The 17,344-nt window shown below is 47.5% G+C and overlaps 3 protein-coding genes across 3 annotated transcripts in view; 1 reads left to right on the top strand and 2 right to left on the bottom strand.

Annotated features, from left to right (window-relative positions):
- The window catches only part of FAF2 (Fas associated factor family member 2), a 475,675-nt gene that overhangs the window by 263,542 nt on the left and 194,789 nt on the right, over positions 1 to 17,344 (top strand). The window lies entirely within an intron of this gene.
- KIAA1191 (KIAA1191 ortholog) overlaps positions 1 to 17,344 on the bottom strand; it is a 508,491-nt gene that overhangs the window by 399,940 nt on the left and 91,207 nt on the right. The window lies entirely within an intron of this gene.
- Positions 946 to 9,804, bottom strand: THOC3 (THO complex subunit 3). The gene is made up of 6 exons (XM_049775751.1): positions 9,526 to 9,804; positions 8,658 to 8,814; positions 6,454 to 6,658; positions 4,890 to 5,051; positions 4,699 to 4,799; positions 946 to 1,626 (listed from the first exon to the last, which is right to left on the bottom strand). Exons 1-6 carry the CDS (start codon positions 9,790 to 9,792, stop codon positions 1,463 to 1,465), a joined length of 1,056 nt encoding a protein of 351 aa, XP_049631708.1. The 5' UTR covers positions 9,793 to 9,804; the 3' UTR covers positions 946 to 1,462.

The raw sequence follows: 17,344 nt of genomic DNA, 5'->3' as shown, positions 1-17,344 counted from the left end.
ATAATCCACTTCATTGTGATCTGACAGTTCAAACAAGCTCTGCTTGCCCAAAGCAGGCACTGGTCTAATTTTCCTGTTTCACTTTTTTGGTTTAGGGAAGTCCATGGCCAACAATGCAAAGAGGTTATTCCTGACAGTGCTCAGGAAATCAAAGGATACAGGACCAGGACCAGTCATCCTGGCGTGAAACCAAGCTTCTGTCAGAATTAACTCACCCAACCTTCCCTCTGGGAAGTACAGAACCCAAGTTCTGGTTCCAGTGTTGGAGGTTCTTTGTTTAAGGGACCAAGTGGTGCAGGGACAAAATCCAAGGGGGGAAAAAATCCCATCTCAAGAGACCTCCCTTCAGGGTTTTCTCCTGATTATGTGCTCAGGGAATCATTCCTGGCAGTACTCAGGGGATCGTATGGAATGTCAGATATCGAATCTGGGTTACCGTCCCTAATGTACTGACTGGGTTCTTACTCTCAACACTGTTTCTAGCCTGGACTTCCCAATTCCTGATTCCCAATTGGATCTCCATATCCAGTTCTACTTCTCTGTGGATTGGATTTTTCCAATGGGCCACAGGGTTTTCTTGAGGTGATAACAGGGTTCCTTTCTGAGTCTGAGGCCAGGTATCCAGCAACAGAACTGGAAAGAGCTGAAAGGGCACTCTCGCCCATGATCTTGGCAGCATCTTTGATGTTAACCTCCTGCTAAAACCATCTTTAGGGATTTTTTGTCTATTTTGGGGCTACACCCAGTAGTGTTCAGAGCTAATTCCTGCCTCTGCACTCAGGGATCACTCCTGAGATGCTGGGAATCAAACCCAGGTTGGCTGCATGCAAGTGTCCTCCTTGTGGTCCTTTTGCTCTGGCCCAACCTTTGGAGATTTTGACAAGACGGTAGGTAAGTGGGGAATAATCGCACCACATTAACGATATCACCACAGAAATGCCACTATAGTTTTTTAAAATCTGTTTATTAAAGGCTCAAGTCTCAAAACAGTCTTTTTTGCATAAGACAAGCACCATCTCTTAGGGCCAGAGTAATGGTACAAGGGGGAGCACAGCCCACCCAGTTTAGATCCCTAGCATCCCATAGGGCCCTCTTGGTACTGTCAGGAGTGACTCCTGAGTATAGAGCAGGAGTAAGCCCTGAGTATGGCTGGGTGTCACCCAAAAAACTAAAGAGTATCACCTCGTCCACACTGGCCCCCTGCTCAACCTCCTCCCCAAACTGGGTAAGAACAGAAACCAAGTGAATGGGGTCTAGATCAGAAAATACTAGGGGCCCTGAGGAGCCCAGAACATGGGGGCAGAACATGGGGGTTCAACCATGTCCTAGAAGCTAAAGTTAACAAACATTCATTGACAGAGTCAAGGCAGCATCACTGCCGTAGGAAACAAGAAGGGTTGGTCCAGGCTTGGCAGCCCCCCACTCTCCTCCTGCCCCACCCGGCCCTGAGCAGAGAGTCCCGTCAGGAGTCATTTGGGAGCCCGAAGAGCTTCACCGTGCCTGCTTCCCGACTGCTGTCGTATTTGCCATCTTTGTCATCACAAGCAAATGCAAGCAGAGGCCTTTTGGGGTGCCAGGCCACTGTGAAGGTCGGGGACTCGCACTGCACCTCCCATAGCTTGTCGCCTACAAAAATCAACACAGAAAAGCCGGTCAATATGCAAGGCGACTGAGCAAGCTCACCGGGCAACATGCCACCATGCTCCCAGAGGCTGGCCCTGGAGACCAAAGTAGGGAGATCATCGCCCCCTTCTGCAGTGCAGACCATGCAGTCCTGTGCCAGCAAGCAAGGAAGAGCCTTTACCCCAAGCCCTTGATGGGTGACAAGTCAGCACATCCAATCAGGGTGCACACCACACCCCACATTAGGAACTAACAGCAAAGCCAGCAGCCCAGAAGGCCGAGTGAAGAGAGAAAAACCCTTTGTCCAAGGCTCCTGGCTATAAAACCAGTGCCTGCAACAAAACCACCATCCCTTAGTTTGCCCACACCCCCCCCACCTCCAAACATAATCCTGCCTTTCCACTTGACAGTATAAAGCAGGATTTGCCTGAAGCGGTCAAGTTCTTCAGTTTGATTAAACTGTCACTGATACTGTTTTTGGATTTTTTTTTTATTTGGGGGAGGCTACATCTGATAGTGCTCAGGACTGACTTCTGGCTCTGCACTCAAGGATCACTCTGGGTGGAGCTCAATGGGGCTCTTTGGGTGCTGAGGACCTAAGCGAGGTCAGCAGTGTGCAAGGAAACTACTTTATCTGCTGTCCTGTCTCTCAGGCCTTTTTTTCCTCAACTTTTGGGGTAAGGAAATCATAGGAAAACATGCAGAGTTGTGCAGCCCATTTAAAAACTGATCTGTTGTCTGACGGCAACTGAAATGAGGGCCAGGAAGACTGGTCCATGGTATGAAGCTTGCAGTTAGGGCAGAGAAGTGGCAATTATGACAATAATAGTTGAAAATGATCACTCACTGTGAGGGCTGAAAAGAAAGAAGGTCTGAAAAGAACTGAGGGCTAAAAGGAGGTAAAGTAATATGCATGATAGATACCCCTTCAGTAACAGTACTGCAAATCACAATGTCTAAAAGGGAGAAAAGTGGTGGTGGGGGGGATTGTCTGCCAAAGAAGTGGGGAAGAGGAACTAGGAACAGTAGATGCAGGAAATGTGCACTGGTGAAGAGATGGGTGGTGGACATGTGAATAACAATCATGAACAACTTTGTAACTCACGTTTCTCATATGTGAGTTATATACATGTAACTCATGTATTTGTAACTTTGTAATCTCAAGGTGTTTAATTAATTTATAAGACAGGGGCAGAGTGACAGTACAGCAGAGAGGATGCTTGCCCTGCACATACAACTAACCAGCATCCTATGCGGTCCCCCAAGCACTACCAGGAGTGATTCCTGAGTAAAGAGCCAAGAGTAAACCCTCCCCTCTGCACACCCAGGTGTGACCCCCACCAAAAAATAAATAAATAAATAAATAAAAGGTATGGTAGAGTAAGGGCAACAGCTGAAGGGCCAGGCATAGGTATTGCACGCAGGAGCCCTGGGTCTGTCTCCACACCGCATGGTGTCTCCCAACACTGCCAAGTGTGGCTCCCAAACAAAACAATGCACAGACAGATTTGGTCAGGGGACCAGAGCAATAGGACAGACAGGAAGATGCCTGTCTTGCAAAGGGCCCAGTACTACCTAGGGTCCCCCAAGTCCTGCCAAGAGTGATTCCTGAGTGTGGTGCCAGTCCTGAGAATTGCCTGATGTGGTCCAAAAACAAAACAAACTATAAAACCAAAACCCCCAAAACAAAAATGGCAAGGCAGTCAGTCTAGTATGACAAGATAGTCATACTAAATGTTTCTTTTTTTTTTTTTTTTTTTTTTTGGTTTTTGGGCCACACCCGGCGATGCTCAGGGGTTACTCCTGGCTGTCTGCTCAGAAATAGCTCCTGGCAGGCACAGGGGACCGTATGGGACACCAGGATTCGAACCAACCACCTTTGGTCCTGGATCGGCTGCTTGCAAGGCAAACACTGCTGTGCTATCTCTCCGGGCCTCATCTAAATGTTTCAAAGCATCAATTTAAATATGCTTTCTTTTTTTTTTTTTTTTTTTTTTTTTTTTTTTTTTTTTTTTGCTTTCTGAAACCAAGCCCAGAGATGGTCAGGAGTTACTCCTGGTTCTGCACTTAGGAATTACTTCTGGTGGGCTTGGAAAACCATATAGAATGCTGGGGATCAAACGCAGATTGGTTGTGTGCAAGGCAAGCACCCTCTCACTGTACTATTGTTCTGGCCCCAGAGATGCCCTATTTGGAGCTCACTGAGAGCGAAGGCAGAAAGCAAACATTGTGCTCAGAAAACTGGGTTTGACTGTAAACCTGATGTTCCTCTTCATCCTTTCTAGACTTCCAAATTACCAGCATAATGGAGGAATGACAAGCCATAAAATGCAGAACATCTCCCTCAACACCTTCCTTCAGCTCGGTCCTGTTCCCACTGCTTCCTCCTTCCTAACTATGGGTTAACAAGTAAGGAGACAAATCTGGTTCTACAACTGCAGTGCACAGAGGCTGGCAAAAACACAGGAGTGATAGGACCATGCAGGCCCAAGATAAAAAGATGTCCATTAAGGTGGCCAGAGGCATAGCTAAGAGTGTCTTGCCTTGCAAGTGTCTGGTCATGCGTTGAACCCCCAGTTTCCCACATGCACCCCACACCAGCCAAGCAGCAGTGTGTGCCCACGAAGTACTGCAGTACATCCTCAAAGGATGCACTCAAAGGAGCGGTAGCCAGGAGCGATCACAAGAGGTGCAAACCCCACCCGCCTATAAGCATCACATGGAAAAGAATGCACAAACGCCACAGCCAAGAAGGGAGACTCCACAAACACGCCCCAGCCCTGAAAGCATCACACCCATTGTGTGGGCCCCCACTAAGAGAGTCACTCCTCAAGACAACAAAAGGCGTACAACCACCTCACTGAGCCACAAGTATCCCGGACTGAAAAGCTACCCCATCTCCTCTACAAGCAACCCAGCAAAATATGAGTGCAAGGATGTGCAGCAGGCCCCTGACACACACACACACACACACACACACACACACACACACACACACACAACACACACACACAGCAACAAGAGTGGTGGTCTGGAAAACTGTCCGCCTGTTGAAATGGAATACAGCACCATTACCTGTCTCCACTTCAGCAATGTCAATAAAGTGGTCTTCAGACGCAGATGCCAGCATTTTCCCATCGTGGCTAAAACTAAGGGTCCTCACAGGCCAATCCAGCCTGCAATGGAGAGGAACAGAGGACACGTTAGAGCAGCCTAAGCCAGCCGCACACTGGCCCAGCCCACCCAGGGTTGGGCAAACCACTGACCTGGAAAAGCACCGCACACACACTAGCTCATCCACATCCCAGAGGCTGACCAGAGCATCCGCGCTGCCTGTGGCAAAGTACTTGCCCATAGGATCGAACTTGATGCAGATGCAGTTGGAAGGGTGGGCGTTGATGGACTGCACAGGTTTCAGCTCTGGGTAGCTAAAAAATGAGAAGAGAAAGAAGAGAAGGAGAAAGAGAAAGAAAAGAGAAAGAAAATGGGAAAAAGAAAAGAGAAAGAAAAGAGAAAGAGAGCATGTGAATGCACAATCAAACCACAGAGTTTTGGGATGTGAAGAACCAGGAAAGAGGACCCAAGCACACACTCAAAAATCAGCCCAGACGATAGGACAGTGGAGAGGGCACTTGCCTTACATGCACTGACCCAGGTTCTATCTCTGGCATCCCATAGTGTACTCCCATGCACTCAAGGTATGGCCCAAAAGTCTTAAAAAGAACATAAGGGGGCCCGGAGAGATAGCACAGCGGCGTTTGCCTTGCAAGCAGCCGATCCAGGACCAAAGGTGGTTGGTTTGAATCCCGGTGTCCCATATGGTCCCCTGTGCCTGCCAGGAGCTATTTCTGAGCAGACAGCTAGGAGTAACCCCTGAGTACCGCTGGGTGTGGCCCAAAAACCAAAAAAAAAAAAAAAAAAAAAAAAAAAAAAAGAACATAAAGGAGCCGGAGTGATGCCTTACATGCAGCCGACCTGGGAAGGACCTGGGTTCTATCACCAGCATTTCATATGGCCTCCTGAGCCTGCCAGGAGTGATTTCTAAGTAGAGCCAGGAGTAACCCTTACTGCTGCCTGGTTTCTCCCCCCACCCCCAAAAAAAAGAACATGACTTAAGAGTGAGATACCCTGGTACCCCCATCCCCAGAAAACAAGGGTGATATGGACTTCAGAGTAAAAGAAAAGATTACAGGGAACCAGAACCACTATACATACTGATGGGAGAGCATACTGCACCCAGCTGAGCCAGGTTCAAACACTCCCACACATATAGAACCCAGAGCACCAACATGAGTGATCCCTGAGCAAAGAGCCAGTAGTAAACCCTGAGAAGCCTAAGTACGGCCCAAAAAGAAAAGCAGATTATATTTAAGACTTTCCCACAGTAACATTTTTGTGTCCAGCGGAAATAAAAGAACATATTTAAAGAAAATACAGGAAAGGGGCCAGAAAGAAGAGTACAGGGAATACAGTGCTCACCTCACACAGTTAATCTGGTCCTGGCACTCCATATGGTTGTCCAGTGAGCAACCAGGGTCACTTCTGAGCACAACCAGGAAGAGCTCCTGAGCATTGCCATTGATCCCAACCCATCTACCTCCTGGCCCCTCAAAGAAGGATTCATAGGGAAGAAATGATAAATTGAAGGATTTTTTTTTTTACACTCAGCACAGCTATCCACCACAGGCTCATAGGCACTGTTTCCACAGACCTTTCCTGAAGTAGAAATCTGACATCCAGAATAGAGATTTATCAGCACAGGATTAATGATGAGCATATAAGACAGAAAGGCAAGTAGAAAGGGAGTTCCCTCGACAGGGTCACCCTCACCTGAGGATGTTAATACAGCCGTTGCCATTGGTCAGGAAAAACATGTTATTGTCATTGTTCCACGAGATCTCATTAACTTCAAACTTGAACTGTTCTTCGGCTTTGGACCTGTGTGTCTTGGCGTCGATAAAGGTCACTACGTCATCCTTATTGCCCACAGCAATGGTCTGTCCATCGGGACTCCAGCAGATGTTAATGTTCTCCCCTGTGAGCCAGACAGAAATGGCACTATCACTCTGGCATCGTCACTTCCTTCACACACGGAAGTGCACTGTTCTACCAGAAGGATGGAGCTAAGCCCTAGAAGATCCTAGTGGGTAGAAAGTAACTAATAAAGCTGGCCAGCTTGGGGAGGGGTCAGTCCCATGGTCTCAGTGGCCTACTTCCTGCTTCAGCACACTTTCTTCCATGGCCCTTGGTGTCATCTCAATTTTCGAGCAAATGGCAGAGATGAACTCAACTGTCCAAGTGCTAAATCTTGAATCCCAAAGATTCAAACACAAATTAGACTGTTTTGTGTTTTGGGGCCACACCCAGTACAGTTTAGGGCTTACTCCTGGCTCTATATTCAGGGACAGGGCCCAATGGAACATGAAATACTGGAGATCAGACCTGGGTTGGCTGCATGCAAGGGAAGCATACTACCTGCTGTTTTTATTGTTCCGGCCCTACAGATTGGAATCTGAGTCCATCTGACACAACATTTCCCAAGACCAAGACACTCATATGCCACGTATGATCACTATCCCTGTACTGCCTTCTGCCTGCCCCAAAAGTTTCAAAATTTGACTAGATCCAGGTGTGTGTATATATGTTTGGGCCATATCTAGTGGTGCTCAGGGCTTACTCCTGCCCCTGTGCTCAGGAATCACTCCTAGCAGACACAGGAGACAATATGGGGTGACGGATATCAAACCCAAATCAGGTGCATACTAGGGAAATACCCTACCTGCTACACTACCACTTTGGCACTCAAAAGACATTTTTATTAAGTCACTTTACTTATAACACAGCAACAATGGGATGGTATTTTTGTTCTCCCAAAAAGACATTAAAATGTAACGGTAGAACTTATTATACTTAAGTTCCTGCCTGGCTGGGGAATTTCCTTTCCCTTATACTTTTCAATAATCTTTCCTTTTCAAAAGAAAAAGTTATTGTAAGTGGCTTCCTCCACTTCTCAACTAAGGATACTTCTCACTGTCCTATGCTTGGTGCCAGCATTTTACTCTTACTCTGGAGACAAGTCAACAGGACAAGGTGCATGCTTAGAGAGATTTAAGATTATAGGCCATAGAGCCGGAGAGATAGCACAGCAGTAAGACGTTTGCCTTAGACACAGAAGGATGGTGGTTCGAGTCCCGGCATCCTATATGGTCCCCCGAGCCTGCCAGGAGCGATTTCTGAGCGTAGAGCCAGGAGTAACCCCTGAGGGCTGCTGAGTGTGACTCAAAAAAAAAAAAAAAAAAGATTATAGGCCACAGAGGTAGTGGCTAGGGCCTTGAATAAAGCTGATATCTTCTGAAACCTGGTTGCTGTGGATTTTCTCCCCACTTCTATCCTGAACCCTCAGACCCACCGGCTGAAGGGGGTTGAAGACGCGTGACCTGGGCTGGCAGAGAAAGGCCTCATCCCTCCATCCCATCATCATCCAGCCCCATCCAAGGGCTGTTATACTATAATGGGCCAGTGAGACAAGACAGCGGTTAAGGTACTTATTTTACCTGCAACCAACCCCAGTTGAATCATATGGGCCCTTGAACATTGCTGAGGATCACTCCTTAGCACACAGCCAAGTGTTACAAACTAAGCACTACTGGATAAGGTCACAAAACAAAACGAAGAAATAAGACCATGTACCAACCTAGTCCCCCCCATCAATGCCCCACAAGACCCTTTCATCTACTTGGACTCTTGGCTCTTAACTCAGGAAATTCCTCTTGATGGGCTCAGGGAACCACAGAGGATGCCAGGGATCAAACCCGGGTTGGCCATGTGCAAGTACCCACTGTACTAGCTCTCTGTCCCCGTCCCCCACAAAACTCAACTTTCTTATGCCTCTGTCTCTCCCTGCACAAAAACATCAACACCTGGAAAATAGAGATGGTCTGACTCAACTCTGTATTTGCCTCTATCTAGTAGCGACTACAATCAGAGAAGGAGCACCTGGAATGACCACGAAGCCCTTCTCCCAGAATCATTACCTTTAGTGTTCACTGTGGCAATGCACTTGGTGGTCCTCACGTCCCAGATCCGGATGGTTTTGTCTCCAGAGGCAGTGACAAAGAGATCAGGATTACTCGGGTGCCAACAAAGCTGGTCTACGCTATCTCCATGGCCCCGGTAGTTGTTTTCTTTCACCTGCAAGACCAAAATCCAGATGTCATTTCACACACTCTGCTTGCCTCCACAACTGATTTCTCTTTGTTGTTGTTGTTGTTGTTGTTTTAGACCTGGGGGGCATTAATTGGCAGGTAGTCAGGGCATATTCATAGATATGTTTAGGGATAACTTCTGGAAGAGTTCATTATAAGGTGCCAAGGATTGATCAGGGGTCCAGGATAACTGCCTTAGCCCTTGTTTTATCCCTCCAATCCACACGTAATTAAAAAAATAGATCTATTTATTAGGGTGAGAGTTCATGTACTCTAATAACGGGTACGACAGACAGACTGACTTTCACGCCACACCAGGTTCGATGTTCAGCAACACGTGTCTATGCCCCCCCCAAATCAATAAATGAATAAACCATTTTTGTTTGATTTGGAGTCACACCCAGCTCTGGGATGCCTCCTAGAATAGTTTAGGTGGACCAGATGGTATGCCAAGACCAGAACCCGGGGCGGTTGCTTGCAAAGTCTTAGGGGGGTCCCCCGCGAGGAATTCTCCAACTCATTCAAGGGAGCCTGGCCTCGGGGCTGTTCCTCTCACCCTGCTGGCTTCTCCCCTCGCCGGCCCCAGAGTCCCACCACCACCAGCAGCACCCCGTAATCCTGATCGTTCCCACAGCCACCATGAGGGCCCGCCACGCCCCTCGGCGCTCCAGACCCCGGGGCCCCCGGCGCCGCTCACCAGCCGGTCCTTCTCCAGCAGGAAGACGCTGGCCGTCTTGTCGAAGGAGCCCGACGCCAGGCGCCGGCCGTCGCAGCTCCAGGCCACCGAGTGCACCTTGGCGCTGTGCGCCGGGAACTCGCGCGTCTTGCTGTGGCCGCGAAACAGCTCCTGCATCCCCAGCACGTAGCGCGTCGGACCGCTGCTCACCGAGCACCACGGAGCGAGGGAGCCCAGGCCGCTCGGACCCAACGCCGAGGGCCCCAAGGCAGCCGCGGGGACCGCCATGGCGCGCAGTCCCGCGCGCGCAGCCCGCGCATGCGTCCCGGTGGGGCCGGCCTCTCCGCGCAGGCGCACGGGAGCCCGATCGCTCCGGAAAGGACTACAAGTCCCGGCATGCCTCGCGCGCGCCTTCGCCTTCTGAAACTTACTTGTGTGTTGCGAGCATCTCTCCTTTGAGGTTATGAGTTATCATCCGTCTATCCCCGAGGAAACAGAGACGATCCTTTTTGGTGTGTGGTTTAGATTTGGGGGAGCACAGTTTCATGTTGGAGAGGCGGGGAGGCAGAGAATCTGAGCGGCCTCTACAGAGCACCTGATCTTGGCTATTTCGACCCAGCCCCTAAATTCTTCCTCTCTATGAAGGGGTTTGAGCCACACATGGTAGTTCTGGAGCTGTTCCTGACTCTGCTCAGAAGTGAACCCTGGCGTACTCAAGGCATGATGTTCTCAGGGTATCCCCATGATGGGTACTCTGAAAACATCTGTGTGCCAGGGATAAAACCTGGTTGGTTGGTTGGTTGGTTGGTTGGTTGGTTGGTTGGTTGGTAGCCTAACCTGAACATAAAGCCAGGAATCAACATTGACTACCTCTGAGATGGATGGATAGATGGATGGGTGGGTGAATTGGTGGGTGAATGGATGGATGGATAGATGAGTGGACTGAGGTGGGAGGGGTGGAGGGAAAAGAGATGGGAGGGTTGGTAGATAGGTGGATGGATGATGGGTGGGCTGTGAGTGATGGTGGAGAAAGGGATGGATGGATGGTCAAATAGATGACAAGTTAGAATTCACAGCATTCCAAGGACAGGTCCTATCTACTGTACTAAACCACAGGCTCTAGCACCAGGCTAGCTTAGTGGGTAGAGTATGAGACTATTAAAACATCCTGTCTCCTTCCTCCATAGACAGCCCCTTGATTTTGCTTTGGAAAATCACGTCCACCTCATACCACCAGTCCAAGGAATTCCGTGAAAGAAATATGCCCTGGGGGTGGAACAGGGGAATGGCTGGATGGGAAGACCCTGTGGTTCTGGAATGGGAAGGAGATTCATCCACTATTTTGTTGTCCTGCCAAAGAGGTGGGTTCCCACCTTTTGTAGCCACAAGGCCTTTGAAAGAGAAAAGCAGCTGCTAGGGTGAATCCTGAGCCATGGATGGAACAGGAATTTGTGAAGGAGGATGTTCTCTCAAAATGTCAGGAAGTAAGTGCACAGAGCAAGGACAGAGTGGATAGTCCAAATGAGGTCTGGTTAAGAAAGAAAAGCCCTGGAACAATCTCCACAGCCTGTGCCTCATCCATTCCCTCTTGCTCCATCCAGCACCCCTGGGAGAAAGGCTGTCAGTCCGAGACTGCTCTAGACTTTGCCTCCCTCTAGTGAAAAGACGGGGTCTTGCAGGCAGGATTTCCAGAATTTGGGAGCCAGAAAGTGAAACTTCTCATGGATGGAACCCCCTGAGAGACGCTACATGCCCTCCACATCACCCACAGCTCTGATTCATACAGCTCACCCTCTGCTTCACTCTAGGTCTTCTGCAACCACCACCTCCCTACTTTTATGATAAATAAGCCCAACAAAAATACAAACTAAAGAAGGTCATATAGTACAGTGGGAAGGACGCTTGTCTTGAAGTTCATCTCTAGAACCATGTATTTTGTTTAATTTAAAGAAATGCATCACATAGTTGACATACTTGATCATAATACATGTGTTTCCAATAAATGAAAGCAAAGTTATTGAAAAATGAGAAAAAATAAAATAAAGAAAGTTGTAAAAAAGAAAAAAGAAAGTATAGTTGCAAGCACATTTGTGAAAATTATTTCCCATCACCAGTTTCTTTTTGTTTTTAGTTTTTGGGGGGTTGGGCTACACCAGCAGTGCTCAGGGGTTACTCCTGGCTCTGGCAGACTCAGGGGACCATATGGGATGGCAGGAATCAAACCTGGGTCTATCCTAGGTTGGCTGCATGCAAAGCAAATGCCCTACTACAATGCCCCATCACTATTACCAAGGCAACATTCCCACCACCAATGACCCCTTCTCCCTCCTTTCCCACTCTCTGCCTGTATTTGAGACAGGCATACTACTTCTCTCACTTATTAACATTGTCATGATAGTTGTTAGTGTAGTTCTTTCTCTAACTGTGCTCATCACTCTTTGTGGTGAGCTTCATATTGTGAGCCAGTCCTTTCAGCCTTCACCTCTATTGTCTCTGGGCATTATTACAATAATGTCTATTTTTTTAAACCCATAGGTGAGCAATACTATTCTGTGTCTATTTCTCTCTGACTCATTTCACTCAGCATAATAATTTCCATGTACATCCATGTATAGGAAAATTTCATGACTTCATTTTCCTGATGGCTGCATAGTATTCCATTGTGTATATGTACCACAGCTTCTTTAGCCACTCATCTGTTGTCGGGCATCTGGGTTGTTTCCAGATTCTGGCTATGGTAAATAGCACCGCAATGAATATAGGTGTGCAGAAGGAATTTCTGTATTGTGTTTTTCTGTTCCTAAGGTATATCCCTAGGAGTGGTATGGCTGGATCATATGGGAGCTCAATTTCCAGTTTTTTGAGGAATCTCCATATTGCTTTCCATAATGGCTGGATTAGATGGTTGCTAGATTCACCAGCAGTGAATGAGAGTTCCTTTCTCTCCACATCCCCACCAGCATTGATTGTTCTTATTCTTTGTGATGTATGCCAGTTTCTGTGGCGTGAGATGGTACCTCATAGTTGTTTTGATTTGCATCTCCCTGATGTGAAGCATTTTTTTCGTGTGTCTTTTGGCCATTTGTAGTTCTTTGAGGAATTATCTGTTCATTTCTTCTCCCTATGTTTTGATGGGTTTAGTTTTTATGTCAGATTATTTTTTCTTGTTAAATTTTGTCAATACCTTGTATATCTTAGATATTATCCCCTTATCTGATGGGTATTGGGTGAACTCTGAGTACTGATGGTACAAAATCCCTCCAGGGATAGGGGAATGGAAAGAAAATAAAACTTTTTTTCTCCTGCACCTGGCTGGTAGAGCTCTTTCATGATGAATAGGTAATTAAGTGTGTAAGCAAGGTTCCTGAGTTCTGTGAACAATTTTAATCATTTCTAGTCAAGGAATTGGTTAGACACAAAAGGACATGAGCTATCACTGGCATCAGTGATGGAGGTTAACTAGGGATATGGAAACTTTGACCACCTACTATCTCTGAGGAGACAATATTAAAACTGAGTTTGCAGGGCCAGAGAGCGTTAGCACAGCGAGTAGGACATTTGCCTTGCTTGAGGTTGACCTGAGTTTGATCCCCAGCATACCATGTGAGGATGCCAGGAGTGATTTCTGAGCACTGCTGTGTGTGACCCAAAAACAAAAGAAAAGAAAAGAACTGGGTTTGCAACCTTACAGGTTTGCGCCAGGGACAGAAACAGCCCCCATAGGCAAGCGTGCATGCATATGCACAAACACATGCATGCATGCCTGATGAACACATACACATATACACCCATCAGAATCTGGTACTCACTATGCCTAAGGTTCTTTTTTGTTGCTTCTGTTTTTGTTTTGGTGCCACATCTGGAAATTCTCAGGATTTACTCCTGGCTCTGCACTTGAAAATCACAGCTGCCAGTGCTCAAGGGACTCTATTGGATGTCAGGGACTGAACCCCAGGGCAGCCACATGCAAAGCAAGCACCCCTGTACTTGCTGTACTATTGCTCTGGTCCACAAAGTCAATGTTTTTGTTTTTTTGAGAAACACATCGAAAGACAGAGAGACAGAAAGAGAGAGAGAGAGAGGAAGAGAGAGGAAGAGAGAGGAAGAGAAAGAAAGAGAGAGAAAGAGAGGGGCCCGGAGAGATAGCACAGTGGTGTTTGCCTTGCAAGCAGCCGATCCAGGACCAAAGGTGGTTGGTTTGAATCCCGGTGTCCCATATGGTCCCCCGTGCCTGCCAGGAGCTATTTCTGAGCAGACAGCCAGAAGTAACCCCTGAGCACCGCCAGGTGTGACCCAAAAACTAAAAAGAGAGAGAGAGAGAGAGAGACAGAGACAGAGACAGAGACAGAGACAGAGACAGAGAGACAGAGAGAGAGACAGAGAGAGAGGGGTTGGAATATATATGACTAGGCACCAATAAAAACAAAACTAAATGACTCTCTAGTTCAATGAATAGCTGGCAAAATAGTCACTTTTCCATCTGGACAAATGAAAGCCTTCAAAATAAAAAAGTTTTGTATGTTGGAGCTATAGTACATTGGGTAGGGTTCTTGCATTGCACCAGATAAAAATGGGTTCAATCTACAGCACCCTTTATGTTTCTCTGAATCATTCCAGGAGTGATCCCTTAGTGCAGAGCCAGGAGCAAACTCTCAGCAACACTGGGTGTGGTACCCCCCAAAAGTTTTGAAGCCCCAAAAGATAATACAACAATTCAGGTGCTTGCCTTGCCACCCACCTCCAGTTCAACATGGTACCACATATAGTCCCTCACACACTGCAAGGATCAGTCCTTGTGTACAGAGTGAAGAATAGTCACTGAGCACTACCAGGTGTGGATCCCCTGGGGAAAAAAAGGAAAATTAAACAATTTTCCTGGATTTGGGGTTCACAACAGGTAGTGCTCAGGGGCTACTTCCAGTGGTTATAGTGGGAGACTTCAGAGCTTTAGGAAACATGTATCAGGGGCCGGAGAGATAGCATGGAGGTAAGGCGTTTGCCTTTCATACAGAAGGTCATTGGTTCGAATCCTGGCATCCCATATGGTCCCCCGAGCCTGCCAGGAGCGATTTCTGAGAATAGAGTCAGGAGTAATCCCTGAGCACTGCCGGGTGTGACCCAAAAAAGCCAAAAAAAAAAAAAAAGGAAACATGTATCAGAGATTGGAACTCCTCCAAGCAAAGCATGTGCTCACTCCAGAGAATGATCTCTCTGGCCCCTAAAATAAAGTATGTTAATAAAGTATGTTGGCCATGCTCAGGGATCACTCCTGGCAAGGCTCAGTGGACCATATGCGTGACCATAGGGATTGAACTAGCATTAGATGCATAAAAGGCAAGCATCCTACCCACTTATCTGCTAATCTATATCTCTTATTTCTTCAAGTAAATTGTTTTGTTTTGGGGTCAAACCTGGCTAAGCTCAGGGCTTCTTCCTGGCTCTACACTCATGATCACTCCTGGCAGTGCTCAGGAGACCTCATGTGAGAAGCCAGAGATTGAAACCAGGTCAGCCTTACAAGACAAGTGTCTTATTTGCTGTACTATCACCCAAGTCCCCTCAATTTTTAGTGCCAAAATTCACCCAATGCTGACCAAAACAAGGTGAGGAAAACTCTGCTTTCAAGACTTGGAAACCCCATTGGGTAGAGTAATAGGAAAGCAGGTAGGGTGCTTGCTTTGCACATAGATCCCTAGCACTTCTTATAGTGTTCCAAGCACTTCCAGAAGTGATTCTTGCATACTGAGCCCTGAGCACGATTGAATGTGGCAGAAACTAAAATAAGAAACATTTTTCGGGGCCGGGTAGGTGGCGCTGGAGGTAAGGTGTCTGCCTTGCAAGCGCTAGCCAAGGAAGGACCGTGGTTTGATCCCCCGGCGTCCCATATGGTCCCCCCAAGCCAGGGGCGATTTCTGAGCACATAGCCAGGAGTAACCCCTGAGCGTCAAACGGGTGTGGCCCAAAAACCAAAAAAAAAAAAAAAAAAAAAAAGAAACATTTTTCCAGAGTCTCAAACAGAAGACTGCTGCTAAATGTTATAAGATTTGGTTTTGTTGGTGCTGGAGAGATAGCATGGAGGCAGGATGTTTGCCTTGCATGCAGAAGCACAGTGGTTCGAATCCCGGCATCCCAAGCCTTCCAGGAGTGATTTCTGAGAGTAGAACCAGGAGTAACCCCTGAGCACTGCCTGTGACCCAAAAAACAAAAACGAACAAACAAACAAAAAAGATTTGGTTTTGTTTTAATTTTTGTTTTTGGGCCACACCCAGCAGCACTCAGGAGTTACTCCTAGTTTTGTGCTCAAATGCCCTACTACTGTGCTATCTATCTGGACCCTTTTGTTTTTATTGGGGGGGGGCACACTTGGCCATGCTCAAGGGTTATTCCTGGCTTAGGAATTACTGCTGGCAAGCTCAGGGGACCATATGGGTTGCTGAGGATGGAACCTGGATCAATCACATGCAAGGTAAGAGCCCTCCCCAAAGTACTATTGCTCAGGTCCCATGGGCATCAAGATTCTTGGGGTCAGAGCAATAGTACAGTAGTAGGGCATTTGCCTTGCATGTGGCCAACCCAAGATGGACTCTGGTTCGATTCCCAGCATCCCATATAGTCCCCCGAGCCTACCAGGTGTAATTTCTGAGCGCAGAGCCATGCGGCACCACCTGGTGTGACCCAAAAGCAAAAAACAAACAAACAAAACAAAACAAACAAACAAACAAAAAACACCAGAGCATCAAGATTCTTGCTACTTCACGATCATAGGAGAGAGTTGCAAGGGGAGAAGAGGTTTTGCATATCAGAGGCCAGGTTCTATCCCTGCCACTGCCCAAAGGTCCAGGACAAAACCTCTGAATTCAGCCCCCCAAAATAAAGAAATAAAAGGATTCTTATCACACCATCAGGCCTGGAGGAAATAAGAATCTTGATCTTAAAAGGGGGGGGGCGGCGCGGTGGCGCTAGAGGTAAGGTGTCTGCCTTGCGAGCGCTAACCTAGGATGGACCGAGGTTCAATCCCCGGGCTTCCCATATGGTCCCCCAAGCCAGGAGCGAATTCTGAGCACATAGCCAGGAGTAACCCCTGAGCGTCACCGGGTGTGGCCCAAAAACCAAAAAAGAAAAAAAGAAAAAGGATTTTGATCTTTCAGGGCCCTGAAGGCCAGGAGGAAGCTCTGAAGACCCTGCCAATGTGCCCCCCCCCAAAGAAAAGACCACAGAGCCAGCTTTAAAATTACAAGGCCATCAAATGACTCTGAATGTACTAATCATTCTTTTTTTACTTGAAAATTACAAAATTAATTTCTGATTTTTGGGGCCACACCTAGCAGTGCTCAGGGATTACTCCTGGCTCTGTGCTCAGAAATCACTGGGCTGCCACGGATCAAAACTGGCTTGGTCTCGAGCAAGGCAAATACACTATCTGCTGTGCTATCGCTCGGGTCCAACAAAATTGCATATTTTTCTATCCCAGTTGCCTTGTATGCACCTGACTAGGTGCATCCCCTATGGCACCCGGAGCACTACAAGGAGTGATTCCTGAGTGATGAGCCAGGAGTAAACCTTGAGCATCACTGGTTGTGACCCTAATTTTTTTCTTCTCCCCACATAGAATCTGAAGAGTGTTTGTTTTTGTTTTTGGGTTATGCCTAGTGGCGCTCAGGAGTTACTCCAGGCTATGCGCTCAGAAATACTCCTAGCATCGGGTCGGAGTAATAATACAGTGGCAGGGCATTTGCCTTGTACGTGGTCCACACAGGATTGACCCAGGTTTGATTCCCGGCATCCTGTATGGTCCCCCGAGCCTGCTAGGTGTGATTTCTGAGCGCAGAGCCAGGAGTCA

Source organism: Suncus etruscus, chromosome 6 (genome assembly GCF_024139225.1).
Source record: "Suncus etruscus isolate mSunEtr1 chromosome 6, mSunEtr1.pri.cur, whole genome shotgun sequence".
NCBI classification, from domain to species: Eukaryota; Metazoa; Chordata; class Mammalia; order Eulipotyphla; family Soricidae; genus Suncus; species Suncus etruscus.
The sequence above is the reverse complement of the archived record's forward strand: the minus strand, read 5'-3'. Positions and strand labels throughout refer to the sequence as shown.